The 22,681-nt window shown below is 37.8% G+C and overlaps 1 protein-coding gene across 5 annotated transcripts in view; it reads right to left on the bottom strand.

The window, feature by feature from the left end:
* Mid2 (midline 2) overlaps positions 1 to 22,681 on the bottom strand; it is a 110,423-nt gene that overhangs the window by 12,305 nt on the left and 75,437 nt on the right. For 3 of the 5 annotated variants that reach the window (XM_036174875.1, XM_036174871.1, XM_036174872.1), the window contains exons 4-7: positions 22,245 to 22,352; positions 20,473 to 20,621; positions 6,153 to 6,280; positions 4,781 to 5,014 (exon numbers count right to left, since the gene is read on the bottom strand). In XM_036174875.1, the coding sequence (XP_036030768.1) occupies positions 4,781 to 5,014; positions 6,153 to 6,280; positions 20,473 to 20,621; positions 22,245 to 22,352 (619 nt within the window). The remainder of the gene's footprint in view (positions 1 to 4,780; positions 5,015 to 6,152; positions 6,281 to 20,472; positions 20,622 to 22,244; positions 22,353 to 22,681) is intronic. The other 2 variants (XM_036174874.1, XM_036174873.1) reach the window with 1 other exon arrangement.

The following is a 22,681-nucleotide window of genomic DNA, read 5'->3' as shown; positions in this document are numbered from 1 at the left end:
AAGAGAGTAATCACAATATTCTTGTTTACATGTATGAAACTGTCAAACACAAAAACAATCAAGTTTAAAGGACATTTCCTTATAGGAAATCTACATTGAAGATTTTAGGGGTGAAAAGAAGTGAATGAGGCAAATTACTCTCAAATGGTTCTTAAAATATAGAGATAATGGTAACAGATGAAAAAGTAAAATATCATCAGCAAGCAAATATGGGTAAAAAGTACAGAGTGTTCTTTGTGCTGGTATTACAATTTTTTTTAAATTTTAAAATCATTCTCTCTCTCTCTCTCTCTCTCTCTCTCTCTCTCTCTCTCTGTGTGTGTGTGTGTGTGTGTGTGTGTGTGTGTGTGTGTGTATGTGTGTGTAGACCAGAAGCCTGGGTGTTCTTCCTCAGGCACTATCTATTTCTTTTTTTTTTTTCGGAGGTAGAGTCTCACTGGCTTGGAACTAATCCAGTAGGCTAGGTTGTCTGGCCAGCAAACCCCAGGGATCTATGCATTTCTACCTCCCCAGCACTGGGATTACTAAATGTGCTACCATGCTGAGATGTATTTACATAGGCTCTGGGGACTGGACTCAGGTGTTCACACTTTACCTGCTGAACTACCTCCCTCGCTACCATTCCTAAGTTTATACACAATTTTGTGGTTAGCAGTAAGACTTGGTGAATTGTGGTAACGAAAGCACACTTCTTATTCAAAGGGAAATGCCCAAATAAGGAAATTTAACAGACATGTGTTTAAGGTGTACATGTGTGGTGGACACAACTGCATCCGTGAAAAGAAAAAGTAATGAAGTCCTATCTTTGTTGCAATGTGCTACAGACAGAAGTTATGCCCAGTGGTCTTGTAATTAAAAAAAAAAAACCACTGAACCAGAAAGATAATGTAGCCAGGAAGAGAAATACCTGTTGGAATTCTCATTCAACTAGGAGTATGGCCTGAAACCTTATTAATTGTGATCATTTAAATCTCAGAAGAGGCAGTAGAAAGCTCAAAATAAAGGGGAAAGGTTAAGAGGGAGGGAGAGCTACCTCTTTTGACTTAACTTCAACCAACAAGAAAGACATTTTGACCAGGTAGGGGAACATATGCCTATGATCCTTGTACTCTGGGAGTCTGAGGCAGGAGGATTGCTGTGAGTCCCAGGTTAACCAGGGTTCCCTGCCTCAACAAAAAAAGAGGAAGGGGAGGAGGAGAAAGAGAGGAAGGAAGGAAGGGAGCAAGCGAGCAATGAAGGAATTTTTAGATAATGACAATGTGAAAATGTCTCAAGAGAAAGTAGCTCTCCTCACTGGAACTCATTCAACAGTGGCAGGCCTGACTGACTGATAGAACTGGGAATCTGAAGCATCATTAATATTTTTTTTCTAGTAAAATGGTTGTCCATTGCCTTTAATCCCAGTACTTAGGGGGCAGAGGAAAGAATGATAGGAATTCTAACCACGCCCCCATGGTCGTGCATGCCTAGTGGGACACTTAGTCATCTCCGTCTAGTCATTTCCGGCTCTTACATCCAGTGTAACCCATGCCCCATGGCTACATGGTCTTATAATTGTGCAGGCGTGACCACGTAATCTATGCACATGCGTGGAATAACCATGTGGGCCTGAGTGCGCAGGTATGAGCTGGCCCTTAAAAGGCAGGCCCCATGTTCCCTCCACCCTCTTTCTCACACATGTCCTTCCCACAGGCCTGATCACATCTATCCCTTTCTCTTTGTCTTGGTAAAACTCTTGTTAGTGCATTCTGTTATGTTTCGTGACTTTTCCTCACAGGGTAAGAGTGCCGCTAAAAAACCATCAAAGGGAATCTCTGAATTTAAGGCCAGTCTTGTCTACACAGTGAGTTCCAGGCCAGCTAGAACTGCAGAGGGAGGATTCATCTTTTAAAAAATTACTCATTGCCATCCGAATTTTTGCTGCAAGGCTTTGCTTTTGTTCCTGTCCTGCTGAACTTTTCTGTCGATTTATGAAAGCACAGAAGTCAGGCTGAGAGGAAAATCAAATGTACTGGAAAGAAGAAACCAGATCTAAGAAGATCTGGCATGATAGGATGCAGAATCAAGGGTAATGAGACAAAATGTAACAGACATACATTCAAAGGTGTTGAGTTTGAGTTGAGTGCAGATAGAACTTATCATGTAGGATTCTCAGTTAAGTATATGCTTGGGAACATTCAGTAGTCAATGTGCCTGCCAAATAAGGTACAGAAAAAGAAGGAAGTGGCTTATGCACAAGAAACATAACCCATTGCTGACTCGGGATACACCTGAGTTGGTCGACTGTTTGCCCAGTATTAATAAAGCCAGCCCTAGAGTCCTTCTCCAGTACTACATAAAACCAGATGTAGTAGCACATCCTAGCACTCAGGCAGTAGTGACAGAAGAATCAGAAGCTCAGTCACTTTCGGCTACACAGCAAAATCAAGGCCAGCCTGAACTATAAGAGACCTTGTCTCAGAGGAGGAAAAAAGACATAATTCATCTATCCTTTGGGGAAGTCAAACCACTTTTATTCACTTTTGACACAAAGTACATTTTAAAACCACTTTGACCAACAGAAGATTTTCCATAAAAAGAATACTAAGCTGATAAAAGTTCTGAAAAGCATATTGTATGAGGAGCATCAAAAGAACTGAAAATGTTGAGATATAAAAATGTAACTTTAGTAGTTACATATGAGTTACCTAAAATGCCTAAGGAACTGTTATGTGACAGATGGAATAAGTTTGTTAATGAGGCACAAAAAGATTAATTAAGGAACATCAAGCTTGAAGTCTGGCAGTCACAGGTTCCAATCTTGACCCCATCATTTTGGAGTTCTATATCCTTGGGAAACTCACTTAACTTGAACACTAACTTCTTCATATATGGAATTTGAATCAGTATAATCTCTTTAGAAGGCTAAGAGCACATGAGGACTAAATGAGAGAATATGTGTGAGAATGGCAAGGCACACACAGCTTTACTTTGTCATTATTTACAAAGGGAAACAGTCCCTTTCCAAGGAAGTACTGGAGATAATGTATAGCTCTCCAACAATCAAATGGATGTTTTCATGAAAATTAACATGCCCTCACTAGCAATGTTCAAGCAGAGATGTTTACTTGTCTGGCAGAAGAGATTAGGATTCCTTTAAGATACTAATAACCTTATCATTAGTAGCATTAGCAGCAACTCCTTTAGGCCTTCATTTACGAAGGATTCTGTTGCTTTGAAACCAGAGGTGACAGTTTTTAGGTTTGTCAGTTCTCAGACCTGTTCTCAATTTCTGGGAGGTGATTGCTCTTCCCCTATCAGGAAGGTAGAGCATAGTTCCTGTCTTTGACACTAACTTCCAGAACTTACAGAGGAAACTGGAAGAGGAAACTTATAGTAAGGCCTTAGAGCTTGTGATTCCATAATCTGAAGAGATGCCCAGAAACATATGGTTACATGAGTCAAGTGGCTTAGATTGGAGCTTCATGAGGCAAGTGTTCTTTAATGTTTTACTCCCAAGTATTTGCTTATCTCTCCTCCCCACTATTGTCACAAAACAGAATTTTGCCCATAAATTGTCACCAAATAGAAAAAGCCCATAAGGAGGGCATATTTGAATAAAGTCTGTTCATGTGGGTCTGTGAAGATAAACATCAATGCAAAGTGCAAAGTAAAAGAAAATGTTAATTTGCAGCTTTACTGCTTGAATTCAGCTTTCTTTCTGCTTTGTTTCCTGTTGTGAGATATTTGTACACTGTGTGAAGATATATTGTTGTGACTGGCTTAATGACCAATAACTAGGCAGGAGGTATAGGTGGGACTTCTGGGCAGAGAGAGGAAGAAGGAAGAGATAATAGAGGTTCAGGAGATGCCAGGAGACATGGAGAGGAAACAGGAGGTGTAAGATGGAAGAGAGGTAACACCATGTTATAGAACATAGATTACTATAAACAGGTTAATTTAAGTTATAAGAGCTAGTTGAAAACAAGCCCAAGCTAAAGGCTGAGCTTTCATAATTAATAATAAGTCTCTGTGTCATTATTTGGGAGCTAGCCTGTGGGACAGAAAACGACTCATTACAGTTTCCATTTCTTTCCCTCCCTCCAGCCCCCTCCCTCCTGTGAACTGAGGGGACCTTTCTCTTCAATGCCTACTGTGTGCAGTCAATCAGTTAAGTTCCTACTGAGCCTGGTCTCTCCCCAGTTCAACAGAAGGTGAACCCATCTGAACATGAAGGCTGAAGAACAGCCTTTTAAACATCTGTAGCTAGGATCCACTGAAACTGCTTTTGTTTGGTTTGCAACTCTACTACCTCAACCTCCTTCGTGTTGGGGTTATCAACGTGAGTCACTGTACCTGGCTCTGTCATGTTTTTATACTTACTGGAATTCCTTGCAGAAATGCAGAAATAGTAAAGAGAAGAATGACAGGGGCAGAAGATTGAGCTACATGTTAATAGACACAAATAGGTTTAATAAAGGAAGCGATGGTCCCTAAACATAATTTTATCATGACAATGAAATGGGAGGAGACTCAGGGAGAGAGGTTTACACACATGGAATAGTGGTAACTTAGCTACCCAGGAACAAATATTAAGGAGCACTTTAGATCAATAGAGTGGTATGGACTGAGAAAAGGCTAAGGATTACATAAACCATTATGGCTGATCCCAATGACTACCCAGCAAGAAAACACACAACTGGCTTATCAGCCATCAGGAATGTTTTACAATACCCTGGGGAGCTTACACTGTCTATGAAAGTCTATACTAAACAACCTCACATGTCTTACAAACACTTGCCTCGTGGCGCACCGGCCAATCTTGAGCAGCTTACTGCTTCCTTACATTTCCTTATCTCTGGCCACAGGCCCCAACTACACCATGACTTACTGATGAAGTTAGCCTGGCCAGTGAATATGGTGTACTGAAGCTCATAGGAGCTGATGCTGAACTCATCGTCCGAGATCCAGTGGACTGTAATGGTGTCATGGGAGGCAGTACAGAGTTCTTCTCGGATAGATGGTGGGTTTGGGGCTGAAAAAAACATAAAGAAAATGGTAAGGAAGTACCTTGTCTCTTCAGAATAGGTAGGAGATTTTGTTTCTTGTACTATTTTTTTTCAGCTGTGGAGATTAAGCCTATGCTAGACAAGCCCATGGTAGACAAGTACAGTACCACTGAGCAACATCCCCAGCTCTGGAGAAATTGACAAACTTTGGCAAGAACCATACAGACTGAAACAGTGTGCTGAGACCTTAAGCTCTCCCCAACCACTTTCGTGGCAAATATATAAGACTAAGTAATTGTAATGATTTCTCCACTTTTATAGAATGCCTGTCAAAACACATATGTATATAGCAAAGCAAAATACTGTTTTCTTGTTACAAGAACTTCAACCTATTTTTATTTCAAAATAATCTTTTCCTAGACATTTGACAGTATTTAAAATTCAAATTAATAAGAATTTCTTTCCCCCTGTAAAATGGGCATTGCCATATAGATTTGTTATGAAGAATAATGATACAAAGTTAATATACAGTGTCTGGAAGGAAGGAGATAACAAGGCATAGCTGCATTGATACAATAACAATATCACTTCAATCGATAAGGTTGTGTGTAGATTTTTCTCAAGAAATGAACATTGAGTAATCCTGAAAGTAGCAAGAATTTTTAATAAGCTGGTTTCATCCTTTACTTTCTTTGCATTGCTCATGGATATTTATTAGTCTTTATTTCAATCAGTTTAACAATTGTAGACTGTCACATCTGACACCTATGTGTCACGTGATAGAGTCCTAACAGCTTAGGGAAATGATATGATACTTTATAAAAAAAATTGACAACTTTGTTTTGATAAAACTCTTATTTTTTGCGGCTACCAAGGACTGAATTATATGAAATACTGGCTGAGATCCCTGCCAGTGAGCCATAGCCCCTAAGACGTCCAATTTTCTTTTATGTAACATGAACTAAAATATATTGTTTCTAAAAAGGTACATGTGGTCTACAACCATACTACCTTGAATATACCTGATCTTTTCTGAAAAGGTACAAGTGTTATGTAAAGGCTTACTAAAAAATTCTCTTTGTAAATCTTTTCCTTTTCAGATTACTTTAGACTAAAAGAGAACAGAAAGAAAAAAATGGGAAGGAAAGCACAATACATTCACACCTGTTAAATAGTCTAGCCCCTCCAATAGTTTCTTTTCTCTAGAAAAATCTAAAGCAAAGTTTTCAAAGGCATCATTAAAATTGATGTCTGGAATCAGTACTTGAGAAGATGCAGTTGCCATAGCGACCCTGAAAGAAGAAAAAAAAACATCAATATACATCAAAATAGGCTTGGAACCTTCATCTAGTGTTTGATTTCTGATTTAACGAGGTAAAAATAAATCACTTGGAAGTGAAAATACCATATCTCTGCCTTTCCAATGGAAACAGTTTCAATTTTAATCATAAGGAACCAATTAAGAGTTGTACCATATTTATACACATATGTTCACCCCTCAAACACACTCCTCCATCCTGTCTTAATTTTGAGAAGTAAATACAGGATTTTTTCCCCTCTGCATCATTTTCCATCTGGCAGGCAGCATCAAAGTAGACCTCTGCTGGCTTGGTAAGAGCAGTTGAAGACTGTTTTTCTACATCTCTTTTTTCATGCTAACTGACAAACCAACATGCTGAATTAATGCCTTCCCATTAATACTATTCATTATTTTATGTTTTACAATATTTATATTTCATTATATTATTCTCTGATTGCATAATACTGTGATAATTTCATGTCCCAAACTAGTTCTTTCCCATTTATTTATTTATTTATTTATTTATTTATTTATTTGAGATAGAGTATCATGTATCGCAGGCTAATCTCGAACTTGTTACACAGCCAAGAATAACCTTGAACTCCTGATTTTCCTACTTCCATCTCCTGAGGGTCAGGAAGATGGACATGTGCTAACATATCCAATTTAGGATGTGCTGGGGATTCAACCTACGGCTTTGTGGATGCTAGGCAAACACTTTGCCAACTGAGTTACATCCTTGGGTTCATCTCCTCAACTACTTTGAAGAAACACAGCAATAAGGATCCTATTTTGTACCACTTATATCTACTTCTATAGTTCCTAAAACAATGTTAGACATATAGTGAATAAATATATGTTGAATGACTAACTGAATGACTTACAACAACAATCTGATGCTAACGTTTATGGAATGCTTAGCATATACATAAGGCACTGTGCATTAAAATGAAAACTTACATAAATTATCTAATTTTCTCCTTACCACAATGTTATGTAGTAGATGTTATTTCCATTTTGTAAGTGAGGAAGCATGCACATTTAAAAGCTAAGTAAGCTGCCAAGATCACACACAACAGTAAAAGTCAAAATTTAATTGAATCCATATCCATTTGATTCTAAACTCTGTTTCCATAACCATTTATTTAATCCTAATTTTAAGTGTACATTTTATGTGTGTCAGCAATTCTTCTGGCCTCATGATTAATCAGACTTATCTGGGGGAGCTTTTACAAAAATAGTCAGGTTTCAGTCCTGTATCAGACCTTCTGAATCAGAGTCAATGAAGGTCCTTGTGCATACAAATGGCAAGATGGAAGGAAACATTAGCTTGGAAACACTATGTATGTTCTAGTAGACAGAAGAGGCATGGGGTAGAGTAAAATCAGAACAGAATTTTTTTATATGAGCCATTTGTAAAGGAATGAAGAATTGAGCAAAAACATATACTCTGCTGCATATCTATAAACAATAGCTCTTGACTATTTCTGAAAACAAAGATGTTTCTGGAATAGACTGCATGATAGTATAAATAAATAAGCGATAAACTCAATACAAAGACAACTCTCCCAGAGGAAGTTACTTTGTTGCTATTGTTGTTGCCTGAGACAGGGTTTCTCTGTGTAGCACAGGTTCACCTGGAACCCACTCTGTAGACCATGCTGGCCTCAAACTCAAAGATCCACCTGCCTCAGCCTCTGCCTCAGCCTCTGCCTCCAGAGTGCTGGGATTAAAGTCATGTGCCACCATGTCTGACTGGAAGTTACTTTTAAGCCATGACCTACATGGTGAATACTTAACAAAGGCTAAATATGTTCCCACTTGCTTAAAGGATAGAGAATGAGGCAAAATCATGTAGGATGTTATATGCTCTGTTTTTAGCTTAGACCTTTAACCCAAGAATAATAGGAGCCATTGGAGAGATTTAGATAAAGGAGTGATATGTCTACATTTATGTTTTAAGAGCAGTTTTAAAGCTATACTGGAGGGAAGTCAATCATATCTTTTAAGTCTCCTAGGAATAAGCAGTAAGTGACATAGTAATGAGGCAGGACAGCAGGGCAGGAAAATTAAGGGATGTCTGCTATAAGCCTTCAACTGTTAAGGGATCTCACAATAACGACCCCATTTACAATAAAAGGCATGTCTTAACATTCTTGTGTAACCTGTAGAACCCCTGGTTTTGCCTCATCAGGTTGCAATCTTACCCAAGGCTCCTACTGACATAATCCATTATTTCACGTATCAAAAAGGAGAAAAGAGACAGAGTAGAGGCGTTTCTTTTGAAACACCCCAAGCTATATAATTCAAAAGCCTCTAAAATCTTCTATTCAGCTACTGCTAAGGCATTCAAGAGGAAGGCTTTCTTGAGAAGCCCAAACTCATGCTCTTGGCTGTATTGTATCCTTTTCCCAAGCACCTTTCTTTCTATTAACACCCACGTTCAAATCTATGTTAAACTTTCTTCCTAATACACCTCAATTCCGCTTCATATTGACTCAGCCTGAAATTGCTTTTGTAGTCAAGAACCTTGTCTTCACTTGAGTGGAGGTCTCTGAAAAGCACTCCTTAGGCTGCTGCAGGTGATAGTGTAGTGCTGTGTCTTCTGCCAGAGACCATTATCTGTGACAGGCACAAGAGTGTAAACAAAACTGAAGGGATGTAGAGGACGAATTAAGCAGTCAAAAATCTCCTCTAATTTACTGTATACACACACACACACACACACACACACACACGCCTGAAAATTTTGATTCAAAAAATATGAAAACAATGGGGCTGGTGAGAGGGTCAGTGGGTAAAGGTGTTTGTCACCCAGCCTGACTCCCTGAGTTTGATCTCCAGAACTCACATTGTGAAAGGAGAGAATCGACTCTCATAAGTTGTTTTCTGATCTCACACACATACCCACAAAGAGACATAAATAAATGAATGGATAGTAAATAAATGAAAAACAAACAAGTAAATGTAAAAAATAAAACAACATGAAAACAAGCCAGTTGTGGTGGTGCATACCCTTAATACCTGAACTCAAGAGGCTGCAGCAGGAGGATTTCTAGGATTTGAGGCCAGCCCATACTAGGGAGTTAGCTCTAGGTTAGCCAAGCCTACACACTGATACCCTGTCTCAAAAATAACAGCAGCAACAGCAACAGCAATAATAACAATGTCCTATGGAGACAAATAGCTGACAAGATTTTAAAGAGCAAGTTCATAGCAGAGCATGTTGGCACACACCTGGAGTCCCAGAACTCAGGAGGTTGATGCAGAAAGATCATGACTTCCAGGCCAGCCTGGACTATATAACAAGATGCTGCCTCAAAAAAAAAATCCAAATACATGAGAAATTGAAGAAATAAAAATTAAGATAAAAAGCATTACAAGTACAAGTAAAGATAAGGTAGGAGCTTTTATGTCTAAACTAAACAATGCCTACATGAGGCAAGATAAAAAGACAGGGAAAATTTGGGGACATGAAAAAGGCAGGGCTTCTCACCCAGATATCAGAGGCTTCTTGCCAGAAATGAAGAAAGTATTTTAGCACAATTAACAACTGCTTGACTTTTCCAGTTCCCAGCTGTAAACCTGTTTTTCTAGAATCTCACCAGCTCATTTAAAGAGAATAGGCATGTATTAAGCCCCTTGTAAGACCACAGTGTCTTCTGGTTTTACCCATCAGATGAGAATCCAGTCCAAGGCATCTCCAGAGCCACCATATAACCTCAGTTCTTTGAGAGAGAGAGAGAGAGAGAGAGAGAGAGAGAGAGAGAGAGAGAGGTTTCTTAGCTAGCAACCTTTAAAGCTGTAACTAAGAGCCACCACAAAGGTATATATGGTTAATGCTATATGTATGTCTCCCTTGTGGAGCCCATATCCACAACTTTGGTATGCTTTATTTTCTATGACTCTTCCTTAAGAGCCCACACCTATATACTCTGTGTATGTCTTATTTGCTGTGACTCCCTTGAGGAGTTCATATCCATATATAGGTGTGTTTTCCTCTCTGTAACTCTCTTAGGGAAGATCACATTCATGCTCTTGGATGTGCCTTCGTTTCCATGGGTGCCTCTTTCTCCTAACCCTTGTGCTTAATGTCATATTAAAATATCTTTAACAAAATCTCCAACTCTGCTTCATCATACTGGCTAGTTTTGAAATTCTTTTCTACATCAAATCCATGAATCCTGGTTTGGTCTGGATTGAGGTCTCTAAAAGTTTAGGAGAACTCTTCAGGCTACTGAGGATAACAGTGTGGAGCTGTATCTCAGTGTTGATGTACATATCTTATTGGAACTGAAATTGATAGATATGTTGGAGAATAACACTGTATATCAAAACAGTACATAATTGAATATTTGTTGACACTAATTCTACTTCATAAAAATTTTTAAAAATTTATTCATCTATTTATTTGTGTGTGTGCAGGTATATGAGCCTATGCATTCATGCAGACACCAGACGAGGATGTTGAGTCCTCATCTATCATTATCCACTACTTATTCCTTTGAGATAAGATCTCTCCCCAAACCTGGAGTCCATGTTTTTCATGTGTACTGGAATCCAGACAATTCCAGCAATCCTCCTGTCTCTGTACCCCCCAGAGTTGGGGTTACAGGCATTGGTAAGTCAATTATCTTGTGTGGGTGGTGTGAATTTTTTTTTTTTTTTTGGTTTTTTGGGACAGGGTTTCTGTGTGTAGCTTTGGAACCTGTCCTGGAACTCACTTGTAGACTAGCCTGGCCTTGAACTCACAGGGATTTGCATGGCTCTGCCTCTTGAGTGCTGGGATTAAAGGCGAGCGCCACCACCACTTGGTGGTGTGATCATTTTTAAAAAAGATTCACTTATTATGTATACAGTATTCTGCCTGCAAGTGTGCTTACATGCCAGAAGAGGGCACAAGATCTCATTATACATGGCTGTGGGCCACCATGTGGTTGCTGGGAATTGAACTCAGGACCTCTGGAAAAAGAGCCAGTGCTCTTAACCTGTGAGCCATCTCTCCAGCCCAGGTGGTAGGATCTTAACTCTAGTCTTCATGATTACACAGAAAGTGCTCTTAACTTCTGAACCATCTCATTGGTCCCCTTCATAAAATTCTTACAAAACAAATAACTGAGATGCATGTAATGATAACTACAAATGCTCTCAGCATACCATATATACCCTAATTCTATGTTTATACATTAGCATCTCATGGCAATATTTCAAAGCCTTGATCATCAAATGTGTTGGAGGGGTATATGTCTCCCAGCTAAAATTTCATTTTATGTAAAGTGATAGTACCTTAATGCAATACAATGAATAAGAATAGGGATGAATTTCAGATTCTGTGAGAGAGCAGAGAAAAAGATATTTATATTGGGTAGATGATTCCAAGTGGTATCACATGGATAGTCATTTTCCATGCACTTGAGCCCATGAAAAGATTTACATAGAGATTTGGGAATCATCAACATAGCATTTGATCATAATTAAATAGAAATTGAAGCCTTAAAAGCTAATGGATTTGTAAGGAAAACTGTGTGCAGGGAGAAGAAACTGTCCTAATATTGAATCAGGAAGAACAGTATCATTAAGGAAATAGATCAAGGAAGAGCTGCTCTCAATGATGAAAGAATAAAAGAAAAAGAAAAATAGACAGGTAACAGGAATTTTTATGAGAGCCAAAACAGGGAGATTGCAAGTAAATGTGGCCAGTAGGGACACATGCTCTTGAGATACCAATAAGATGAAAGGCAAAGATGAAACAAAGAAGCATCTTTTATATTTAGCAACAAGGTCTTCTTTTAGTGACCTTGAAAAGAACACTTCAATAATGTTAAGATGGGAGAAAACATTTCAGAGGCCTGCAGAGTAAGAACAGTTAAATATAGTGGTTTAAATATATATTTCATCTCTGCTTTTCTAATATCCCACTGGAAGGAAAAAGAATAAAAATGGCCTAAACCCACATAGACAAAGAGAATGAAACAAATAGATGCCAGCAACTAAGAGATTGTCGACAAATGTTTGGAAGCTAGAAAGGGACAGATGTTCAGTAACCAACAACAGACCAGAGGAAGCTGGATTAGGAAGCCAACAACATAGAGCTCATTTAGTGACACAAAGATGAAAGTTTGCGTGAAGACTAGCAAAAGCTACAGATCCACTCAGCCTGCCCTTTCCTTAGTCTGGCAGGAGATGTGAGGTTTACTTCGGCAGAGTTTTGACATTTTACTAAAAAAAAAAAAAAAAAAAAAAAAAAGTCTGGAATGTCTCAGTCTCCTCCTTCCCTGCTTGGCCTCTAGAATGCTGACAGCAGGACCTATAAGCCTGCCTCGCTCCACATACTTCAAATACACTGTCCCCCAAAAGCAGGAGGGTGCAGGATCCCTTCCAAGGGACCAAAAGAAAACACCTACAGTACTGACAGTCAGGATCCAACAATAAAAAACTGGCACTCTGTCTTATAATCCTACAGCAAAGTTCACCAAGCAACAAATTGCCCCCACCCCCTCATAGCTTCCCAGCACCTTTCAGTGCTGAAATTTAAAAGGGAAGTCAAAAGTTTACCAGGTATTCAGGGAAGTACAGAGAGAGGTGTAATGGGCCTAGCTGGAGAGGAGATACTATACAGGCACTTGCGCCTCTCCCTTTGGCTATCAGAGAACTGAAACAATGAATCCCAAAGAATTATCATCTCCCCAAGAATCCTGTGCTCAATATAGGGAAAGGCTTAAGTGCTGGTGCCAATCAGAGGAGGAAGTTGCCTCCTAGAAAAATATTTCATACAGTTCTGATATCTTAACCTATGTATATCTCCTGACTTTGGTTTCATCTTTTCTATAACATTATAACTCTAGAATAGAAGGACTGAAAGAATCTAGAAGTCTTTCCATGTTTTGGCTAAACTGGTAGTAAATTAATTTCCATTTATAATCAACTTGTCTCCTAAATGCTTTTAAAAAGTGGCATATTTATAAATCTAAGTGCCCATAAAAGAGGAAGAAACTTGAAGAAAACTAAGACAATGCAGGGCTTCTAAAGACATAAGCAAATAGTTTATAAGCACAAAATACCAATAGAATGCTAAGAAAGAAACAAGGATCATTTTCCACACACTTGAGCCCATGAAAAGATTTACATAGAAATTTGGGAATCATCAACATAGCTGTGCTCTGATGAGGGTTGAGAAATGCACTGCTCTATGGGTATAGCATTAACTTATTAGGACTCATTTTAATACTATGGCTATTTAGAAGAACATAAGGTCATCTCCAAGGGATTATGAACTATCTAACCACAGATTCTTGTGCCCATTAATGATTCCAGGTACGAATTCCATTTCATGAAGCAGACCTTTGATCCAAAGCAGAAAGTGATTGGTTACACCTATGGCATTTGTGCCACTATTTTACCAGTAGCTATATCTTGCCAGGCCAGTCCTTATTGTAGTTCTCAGAGTTCACAGTTTGGTAATGTTGATCATCACTTTTCTCTTATTTTAGTTTATATAGTACTTTCCATCACTATGAAAGCAGGCTAGTACCTGCTTAATTTATCCATGTTTTATGATTCAAGTTATTTGGTGTCTTCAGCAATAAATTCTTAGCACCAAGTTCTGCAGAATAACCAAGAGCAATAGCAATAGTCTATAATGTTCTTCAGGATCTATGGGATCCCATTGACCAAAAATTCCAAAATAGATAATCCATTCCTTTACACTGAGTTTTTTTTTTTTGGTGTGTGTGTGTGTGTGTGTGTGTGTGTGTGTGTGTGTGTGTTAGGCTGTGGTATCTAGTTGGGGTGTTATCCCCCTATTATAGAGTACCTTCATTTAAACTCTATCGCCATGTATATATTTCTACTATGATGATGATGATGATGATGATGATGATATTTTCCAGATGATATTTTCTTACAGTAGATAGCAATCAACACCAAAACCCACATGTGGTCAACATGCAAAGATAAGAGACTACAAAGTGCTTATCCCATTTAGGATGCCTATGTCATATTCCTCTCCTCAAGGATCATGGATCTTCAAGGAAGAGTGGACATACAAATTATAAGTCAGAAGTAACAAAGGACTTCAAAGAAACTGTGCTCTGGATACAAAAGTGCTGTTGCACATAAGAACACACCAATTCTGACAGCATGCACAAGACATGCACTAACTCCTTCAATATAGACAAAATCTCAGTATGGAGGAAGGAAGATGGACATGGATGAGGAGCTATTTGCATTTGATACTATTTGATAAAGATGGAATGTCTGTTTTCTTTAATGGTGTGTCTGTCAACCACATTACAGGGCAGGACACACATCTAAGAGTAGCTCAGTAGCACAAACTATGAAATTCGATAGCTAAGGAGGTGGAGGTGAATAAGAGAAAAGTTGGAGGAGAGGGTGAATATGATTAAAAATACAATGTATGAAACTCTCAAGGAATTAATATAATGTTTTTAAAAGGAAGGCCTCTTGTAAGTAAAAGTACGAATGCTGAAGGCTTAATTTTAATAGAAAGATAGACAGAAAATTAAGAAAGCCAACTATGGCAGTTCATGCCTATATTCTTAGCACTCAGAAGGCTGAGGCAGGAGTGTTGTTCAGAGTTTGATGACAGTTTGTGTGGCAGAGTAGGTTCCATGTAAAAACAGCTGAAATTGAGACCCTGTCTCAAAGAGACAAAAAATTGTATCCTACCTTATGTCTGGAAATAGTCCTCCTGCTTTTATCCTCTAGCAATTTTAGTGTTTCAGGTTTTACATTAAGATCTTTGATCCATTTGGAGTTAATATTTATGCAGGGTGAGAGGTAGAAGCCTACTTTCATTGTTCTACAAGTGGATATTCATTTTTCCAATCACCATTTGTTGAAAAGACTACTTTTCCCCCCTCCAATATGTATTTTTGGCATCTTTGTAAAAAATCAGATGGCTGTGGCTGTATGGCTTCATACCTGGATTTTCTATTCTAATTTAATCAATCTATATTTCTGTTTTTGAGTCAGGGAGTTAGTTATTCTAGTTAATATGGCTCTTGTCCAGTCATTCAAGAAATAATGTGAATGATGGATAAATGGGACCTCATGAAATTAAAAAATTGTCTAGCAAAATAAATAGTTAACTGAGTAATGAAACAGCCAACAGAATTGGAGAAAACCTTTGCTAGCTTTATATCATCAGAGGGTTAATATTTAGACTATACAAAGAACTGAAGATACTGGACAACAATAAATCAAACAATACAATAAATAAATGGGTTTATGACATGAATAGTTATCAAAAGATAAAATGTGGGGGCTGGGGTGGTAGCTTAGTTGGTAATGTGCTTACTGTGCATACGTGAGGACCTGAGTTCAATCCTCAGAACCCACATAAAAAAATAGTCAGATATAGTAGTATACACTTATTATTCCAGTGCTGGGAAGGCAGATTCATAGATCCCTGAGGCTCACTGTCCAGCTAGCCTAACCTACTTGGTGAATTCTAGGCCAGTGAGAAAGCATGTCTCAAAAGACAAAATGGATGGAGACTGAGTAATGGCACCTAAGGTTGTCCCCTGCTCACCACATGCACACCCATATAAATGTGCATGGGAAAACACATGTGCACCTTCATATACATATGCATACATATATACACACAGATCAAATGCAAAAATAGAAAGATGAAATACAAGCAGCCAACAATCATGAAAAAAATTCAACTTCACTAGCCATCAAAAAATGCAAATAAAAACTACATTGTGATTACATCTTATCCAAGTCAGAATGATAACCATTTAAAAAATGATAAAATTCTGGCCAGGAGATAGATAAAAAGAAACTCTTATATAGTGCTAGTGGGAATGTAAACAAACTAGTTATGAAAATCAGTGTGGAGGCCTCTCAAGAATTAAAAATAGATCTACCATATGACCCAGCTATAACATACGTGGGTATTTACACCAAGGACTCCAAGACAACATATCACAGATTCTTGTATATCAATGTTTACTGTAGTACTATTCATAATAGTCTAGTTATGGAACCAACCTAGGAGCCCAACAACAGGAGAATGATGAAAATATGATATGTATGCAGATGTGTGTTTAACACATATATATTAATGTATTTTGGGGGCCATGAAGAAAAATAAAGCTATTTTGTTGGTTGGAAAATGAAGGCAACTAGAGATATTCATATTAAACAAATGAAGCCAGTCTCAAAAAGCATCATATGCTTTCCTCTCATTTGTGGTTTCTAGATTTCATACAGATTCATAAAATCATGTATGACATGAAAGTGGAAGTGAAGCTTTCTTTTATTTATTTATTTATTTATTTATTTGTTTGTTTGTTTGTTTGTTTGTTTATTTATTTCACATACCAACCACAGTTTCCCCTCCCTCTCCTTCTCCAGTTCCCTCCCTCTACCTCCTTCCTACCCCCCCATCTACTCAGAAAGGGTAATTCCTCCTATGGGGGTGAAATTTTCAAGAGCAAAAGAGACCAACAGAAGAGAGCACTGAGAAAATGGAGGATATTAGGGCAAATGTGCTCAATGTTCAATAAATACTTATTTGAAAAATTAGTATCTTTTAATGAAATGAAAAATGAAAGGCAATTTAAATAAATGTTGCAGAAATAGAAAGAGGAAGAAAAACCATGGAAAACAAGAAGCAGCTATTTGGCATTTTTGTGGTGGTAGGAACTGACTGAGCTACATCCTCAGCACACTCTTTACATTTTACTTTGAGATAGATGGCACTAAGGCTGTTTAGGTTGATCTTCAACTCAGTACAGCCCAAACAGGACTTGAACTTTCAATCTTTTTGTCTCAGCCTCCTTACCAGTTGTAATTACTGGACTACATTACAAGGCCCAAATAATATTTTGTTTTTCAATTAGAGGAAAAAATCTTAGATGCCCACTATCTAGTTAATTACACTCCTAGAAAAAGAGTAAGAGAGAATATAAAAGGGAGAAAGATGAACAAAAAAGACAAGATCCCATAACTTAAAGTCACTTGTGTCTAGTAAAAATGACCAAGAAAAAATAACCAAGACACAATTTAGTGAAATTTGGAAAATCTGAGTTTGTAGGCTTTGATGGCAATCATTTTTAAAAAATCATAAAAATGGACAAAAATATCAGGAAAAGGAATCTTTGTATACTTTTGATGAGAATGTAAATTAGAGTAGCCATTATATATATTTTAGCAAATTTCATGGAGCTTCCTCAGAAAACTAAAAATAGAACTTATTATATGATCCAATATTCTTACTTCTCAAAGGAAAAAGTCAATACGTCAAAAACCTATCTGTAGTCATATGTTCATTGCAGCATTATTCAACATATAACCTACAGAGATGGAAGGTATTTGGAAATGACCCAAATCAATCTGCTAGAGATGAAAACTGCAATATCTAAGATGAAAAATATATTCAAACAGTCAATAGGAGATTAAACATTATACACCAAAATGCTAGTGAACTAGAAAAATATCAACAGAAACAAACAAAAGAAAAAACCCTAAAATCTCCCTAGAGCATCAGTGAACTACAGGACAATGCCAAGCATCTTAATACACATATAACTGGAGTCTTCAAAAAAATAAGAAGGCAAACTAGAAATGTTTGACAAAATAGTTACTGAAAATATTGCCAAATTTTCAGAAGTCAGTATCTAAAATGAAGAATAGATAAAATATCAATGTCATATCAATAGGAATATCTAACAGAATTTAAATTGCTTGGTGTTGTTGCAAAATTGTAGATAATGGTGCAAATCTCCTCAGATTTGAACACTGCCTCTTCCCCTCACTAGTTGGGTAGTCTTAGGCAAGTTATTTAAGCTTATTAAGTCTTACAGTCTCATTTGTAAAACAAGGAAATATTAATACCTACCTTATAAAATTTTTGTAAGGGTTCTTTGTGTTAATACTAGTAAAGGGTTAAAATAGGTGTCCAAAATAAAATAACTTGTTATCATCATCGTCATTATTAGAGAGCAGAAAGTGGATAACAGGAGAGTGATGTTTTTGGCAATATGATTTTGCTCTATTTTACATTCTACCTATGTGCAAAGTGTCACTTTTATGCAAACAAGATTTAACATTTAATGAAAGTAAAGAGTGATGAAATAGAAAACAGTTGTCTGCAAAGAGAAGGGAAATCCAGTGACAACTAGAGACGGTATGAGGAAGAAGAAAATTATGGGCTTTTATTTTGTTTTTAGGCTATAGAGACATTAGTGGGCATAAAAGTGGTTGTGAAACCAACAACTGTGTGGAAAATTGAAGCTATGAGAAACCGGGATGCACATAGCCAAATCACAAATGAGAAGACAAATCTTTTATTAGAACCAGAAAGAAGGTGGAAGTAAGGAATATGAACGCAACTATGTCTAGAAATTTGATATGAGAAGTTAAACATTGTCATTTTATACTTACCATTATCTATATGATTTAATAAACGTGAGTAGAAACATAGCAGTGTTGAAATTTAAGGTGAGTATGTAAGATTTGAAATAGCATGATGGAGGTAGGTTGAAAAGAAAGCGGACCATAGCAACACAGAAAGAGTTAGGTCAGTACTGCACACTCAGTCCTGTGATGCATCCTTGGTTGTGTGATTTTTCTCTACCAAAATTCAGAAAGTCAAATACAGACATGGAAAAAGGTAGAGTGATTCAGGTTTGGGATTTTGTCAGACTGATTATCTGAAGGGTAATGGGAAGGTGAATTTGGGGGGAAAAAGATTGGCTAAAATGGTAAATCACAAAGCCCAAATATGCTTAGAACAAAGTAGAGATAAGTATCACTTGCAGAATATGATTCAAGACTTAGAGGTCTCAATAAAGTTGAATTTAAGAAGGGGTTGTGGTTAGAAAATGTGATGCTTTAGTTTATGATTGTGTGATTCTGAGTGATGATAATGCCTGGACATTATGTTCCAGAAAAATGAGTGGATGAAATGAATCCAAGTTGTGTGTCTCTGGATAAGGTATCAGAGAAGGTGGATGGCTAGGTGGTTAGAGTGTTACATGGGTTAGTTGTCTGAATGAACTTTCCCAGAATGATGACAGTAGCAATAGGAGGAAGATCATGAGCTTAAAAACCAAAAGTCTTCAATGAATAAGAGGGAAATTTGTAAAGGAGATCATATCTGGCCTTGTAGTGGGTAGGTAGCTGTTCCAGCTTTGACCTGGAAGTACTACTCCCAGTAAGGCTTCTGGTAACTGTCATGCCTACCTATGACCTGCCCCTGAGGCGGGGCCAAGACTGGAGCTCTTAAGACCTGAGATCCAGATATGCCAGCTCTCTGCGTTCCTGGTGATCCTGGATGCTGCATGGTAGACTGAGCGGAGTTCTCCAGAGAACCCAGCTAGACTACACCTCACCTATCTTGGATCCTGTAACCAATCCCTTTACTAGCTGTAAGTTACTCCCAAAATAAACCTCCTTTTTAACTATGTGGAGTTGCCTTAATAAATCTCCACAATATGGCCTAATGGTGTACTGCAGCCCCTTGAAGAATTGGTGGCTGTACTGGACAATGATTTACTTTAAAGCATTGACTCTGGGCCAATAGATAGACTGTTAATGATCCATGAGTTCTTTGACACTCTGGAACAATGCTCATGACATTAATTTTCAAAAGACCAAGTGATTAAACAAAAGCCAAAGAATTACTATTCTAAGGAATTTATGCAAGAAAAACCTAAATGCAAACAATAAAAACTTTACATACACCCACACACATACAGACAACAATAAGTGAACTCAATAGTTTTGAAAAAAAGAGAACACACAAAGCAGGGAGGAAAACGTAGGGTAAAGGCATACGAGAGAAACTGGAGGCAAGAGAATAGGGGTGAATTTGATTTTTATTTTTAAAAAGTGCATAGGCTTAGGAAGGACACATCCTACCAATGTAATCCAGTGTCTCTCTTCTCATACACCACAATGGTAACAGATTGCTCAAGACCTAGTGGGAAGCTTAAGGCTGTGTATTAAAACAACTGGCAGACAGCAAAAATGGAGAAAAGGGGCCAGAAATCTTCAGGGTAATTTACCATTGAGGCTCAATAATTACCTAACTGGTAAAAATCTTCAGGTGGCAGCTACTATCCAATGGCTGAAGAGAATTAAGTGACTTTGAGCCAGCCCCTTTTCACAAAAGCAGGCATTTCAAAAGAATATGAGGAACATATATACCTTTCAGCGATATTTCTTGCAGATTGTAGAAACCGTGCTTGGTCATTTTCTTTCAAGATGTGCTCAGCTTGGTTGATGAGGACTGTTGACCGTTCAAGACACTGGCGGCAATTAGCAACCTGCTGTGCCAATTTTCTCAGTTTCATAACCTTAAAAGATTGGTAAGAGAAAAGATGAGATAAAACATACTGTGTTTAATTAAAAACAATAAAATAATGTGAAGGAGATCTGCCCCAGTGATTATAAAAGTAAGGGTTATTAATATCCCATGGACCCTGCATCAACTGTTCACCTTCTCATCCTGGCTGCTAAGTCTCTCACCCAATCTATAACTTGATTATTTACTTTGCACTCAGCCATTTCTCTGTTATCTACCTCCTCTTTGTACTAATAACATTGTTCTGAATGTAAAAGCAATGTATGTTAATTACAAAAAAAATAAGTACAAATGTAAAAAGAAATTCTACCACCTAGAGATCACCATTGTTTACATTTTATTGGCAATATATTTTTGCACAATTTAACAAAAGTAGCTCATTTTTATTTATGAGTAGCTGCACATATTTCTCTAAGTGTCTTTACACCTACCACAATGTATTCTTGGAAACTTCAGTTCATGTTAGCTGGAACCACCCAGCATGACACAAAGTATTGGTCATCAAATGAGGTACTTGCAACATTTCCCATTGTACCCACAGCATGGGTTTATAATCACTATCATTTACCAGCAGTCCAACAAGCCTAAAAACATACAGAGGCTGCTTGGAGACTCTAACCTGATCTCTTTAACCCTTACTCTTCAGTTCTCTGCTTAGAAATCTGCAGTTCTTTGACTCTGTTCTCTCCCTTTCATCTATTATATCTAATAAGTTAAATGATGCTATTCTCTCTCTAGCAATTATGCTTTTCCTTTCCATATGATCTATCACTAGTCTGGTTTACATATGCCAGAAGTCATACCAGAAATCATTGTATGTCTCCAAACTTGCTTTCCTAGCTTCAGCAGCATCATGTTCTGATCTACCACTCCCACCTGTACCATATCAGATTGCATCCTTCCCACAGAGTCACAATAGTTTCCCAACATCTTTTCTAAGTCCTAAGCAGTCAAGATGGCAGTCACATTTCTTCTAGACTCCCAACCCATGTTTCTACCATTATTTCTTTGTCTTTATTGCCTTAAAATGTTGGATGAGGGGGCTAGAGAGATGGCTTAGTGGTTAAGAGCAATGATTACTCTTCCAGAAGACCTGGGTCCTATTTTCAGCACCCACATGCTGGCCCATAACTGACCTTAACTCCAAGAGAGCTAATGGCCTCCAAGGGCACTCCATGCACATGATATAAAAACATATATCCAGGCAAAACACCCATACACACAAAATAAAGGTTAAAAAATCAAACTGAAAACATGCTAAAGTAAAGCACCTAAATCCTAAGTAAATGATCACACACACACACACACACACACACACACACACACACACACACACAAAACCAACATCCAGGTGAAAGCATAGAATGTTTGCAGCACCCAGAGCTGCCATGATTTTTTATCAGACTCGGCAACGGCCAAATATTACTACTTGGTATCTCTCCCTATGACCTCATATCTTTTTTATTTTATGATCCAATTTCAAACTGCAATCGTCAGAAATTAACTCCAACTTTTGTAAAAAGAATATTGTTTTACTCTGAGAAATTATAATTTTAAAATAAGTAAAAAAAAAAAGTCAACTGCACCTTGGTTTCACTGAAGTACTGTACTTTACCTTTGTTTCTTTGATTTTGACAGCAATCATTTGCTTCCTCTGCTGGATGATCTCTACCAACTCGTCACATTCTTCCATAAGTTTTGCCTCATGCATAGCAGTATTCACCTGCCAAGAAAGTCCAAAGTATTAGACAGTGATTGTTGCCTTTGTCCCCTGCTGGCTCTCAAAGGTTCCGACTGACAGCTAAACATGCACAACTTCTTCCATACCTCCCTTGATAAGATCCACTCCTAAGCCGGGTGGTGGTGGCACACACCTTTAATCCCAGTACTCAGGAGGCAGAGGTAGGCAGATCTCTGTGAGTTTGAGGCCAGCCTGGTCTACAGAGTGAGATCCAGGAAAGGCGCAAAGCTACACAGAAACCCTGTCTCAAAAAACCAAAAAAAAAAAAAGATCCACTCCTAGAAGAAGAGTAGAGATGATGATATTAATGA

The sequence above is a fragment of the Onychomys torridus genome, chromosome X, assembly GCF_903995425.1.
Source record: "Onychomys torridus chromosome X, mOncTor1.1, whole genome shotgun sequence".
Classification (NCBI taxonomy): domain Eukaryota; kingdom Metazoa; phylum Chordata; class Mammalia; order Rodentia; family Cricetidae; genus Onychomys; species Onychomys torridus.
The sequence above is the reverse complement of the archived record's forward strand: the minus strand, read 5'-3'. Positions and strand labels throughout refer to the sequence as shown.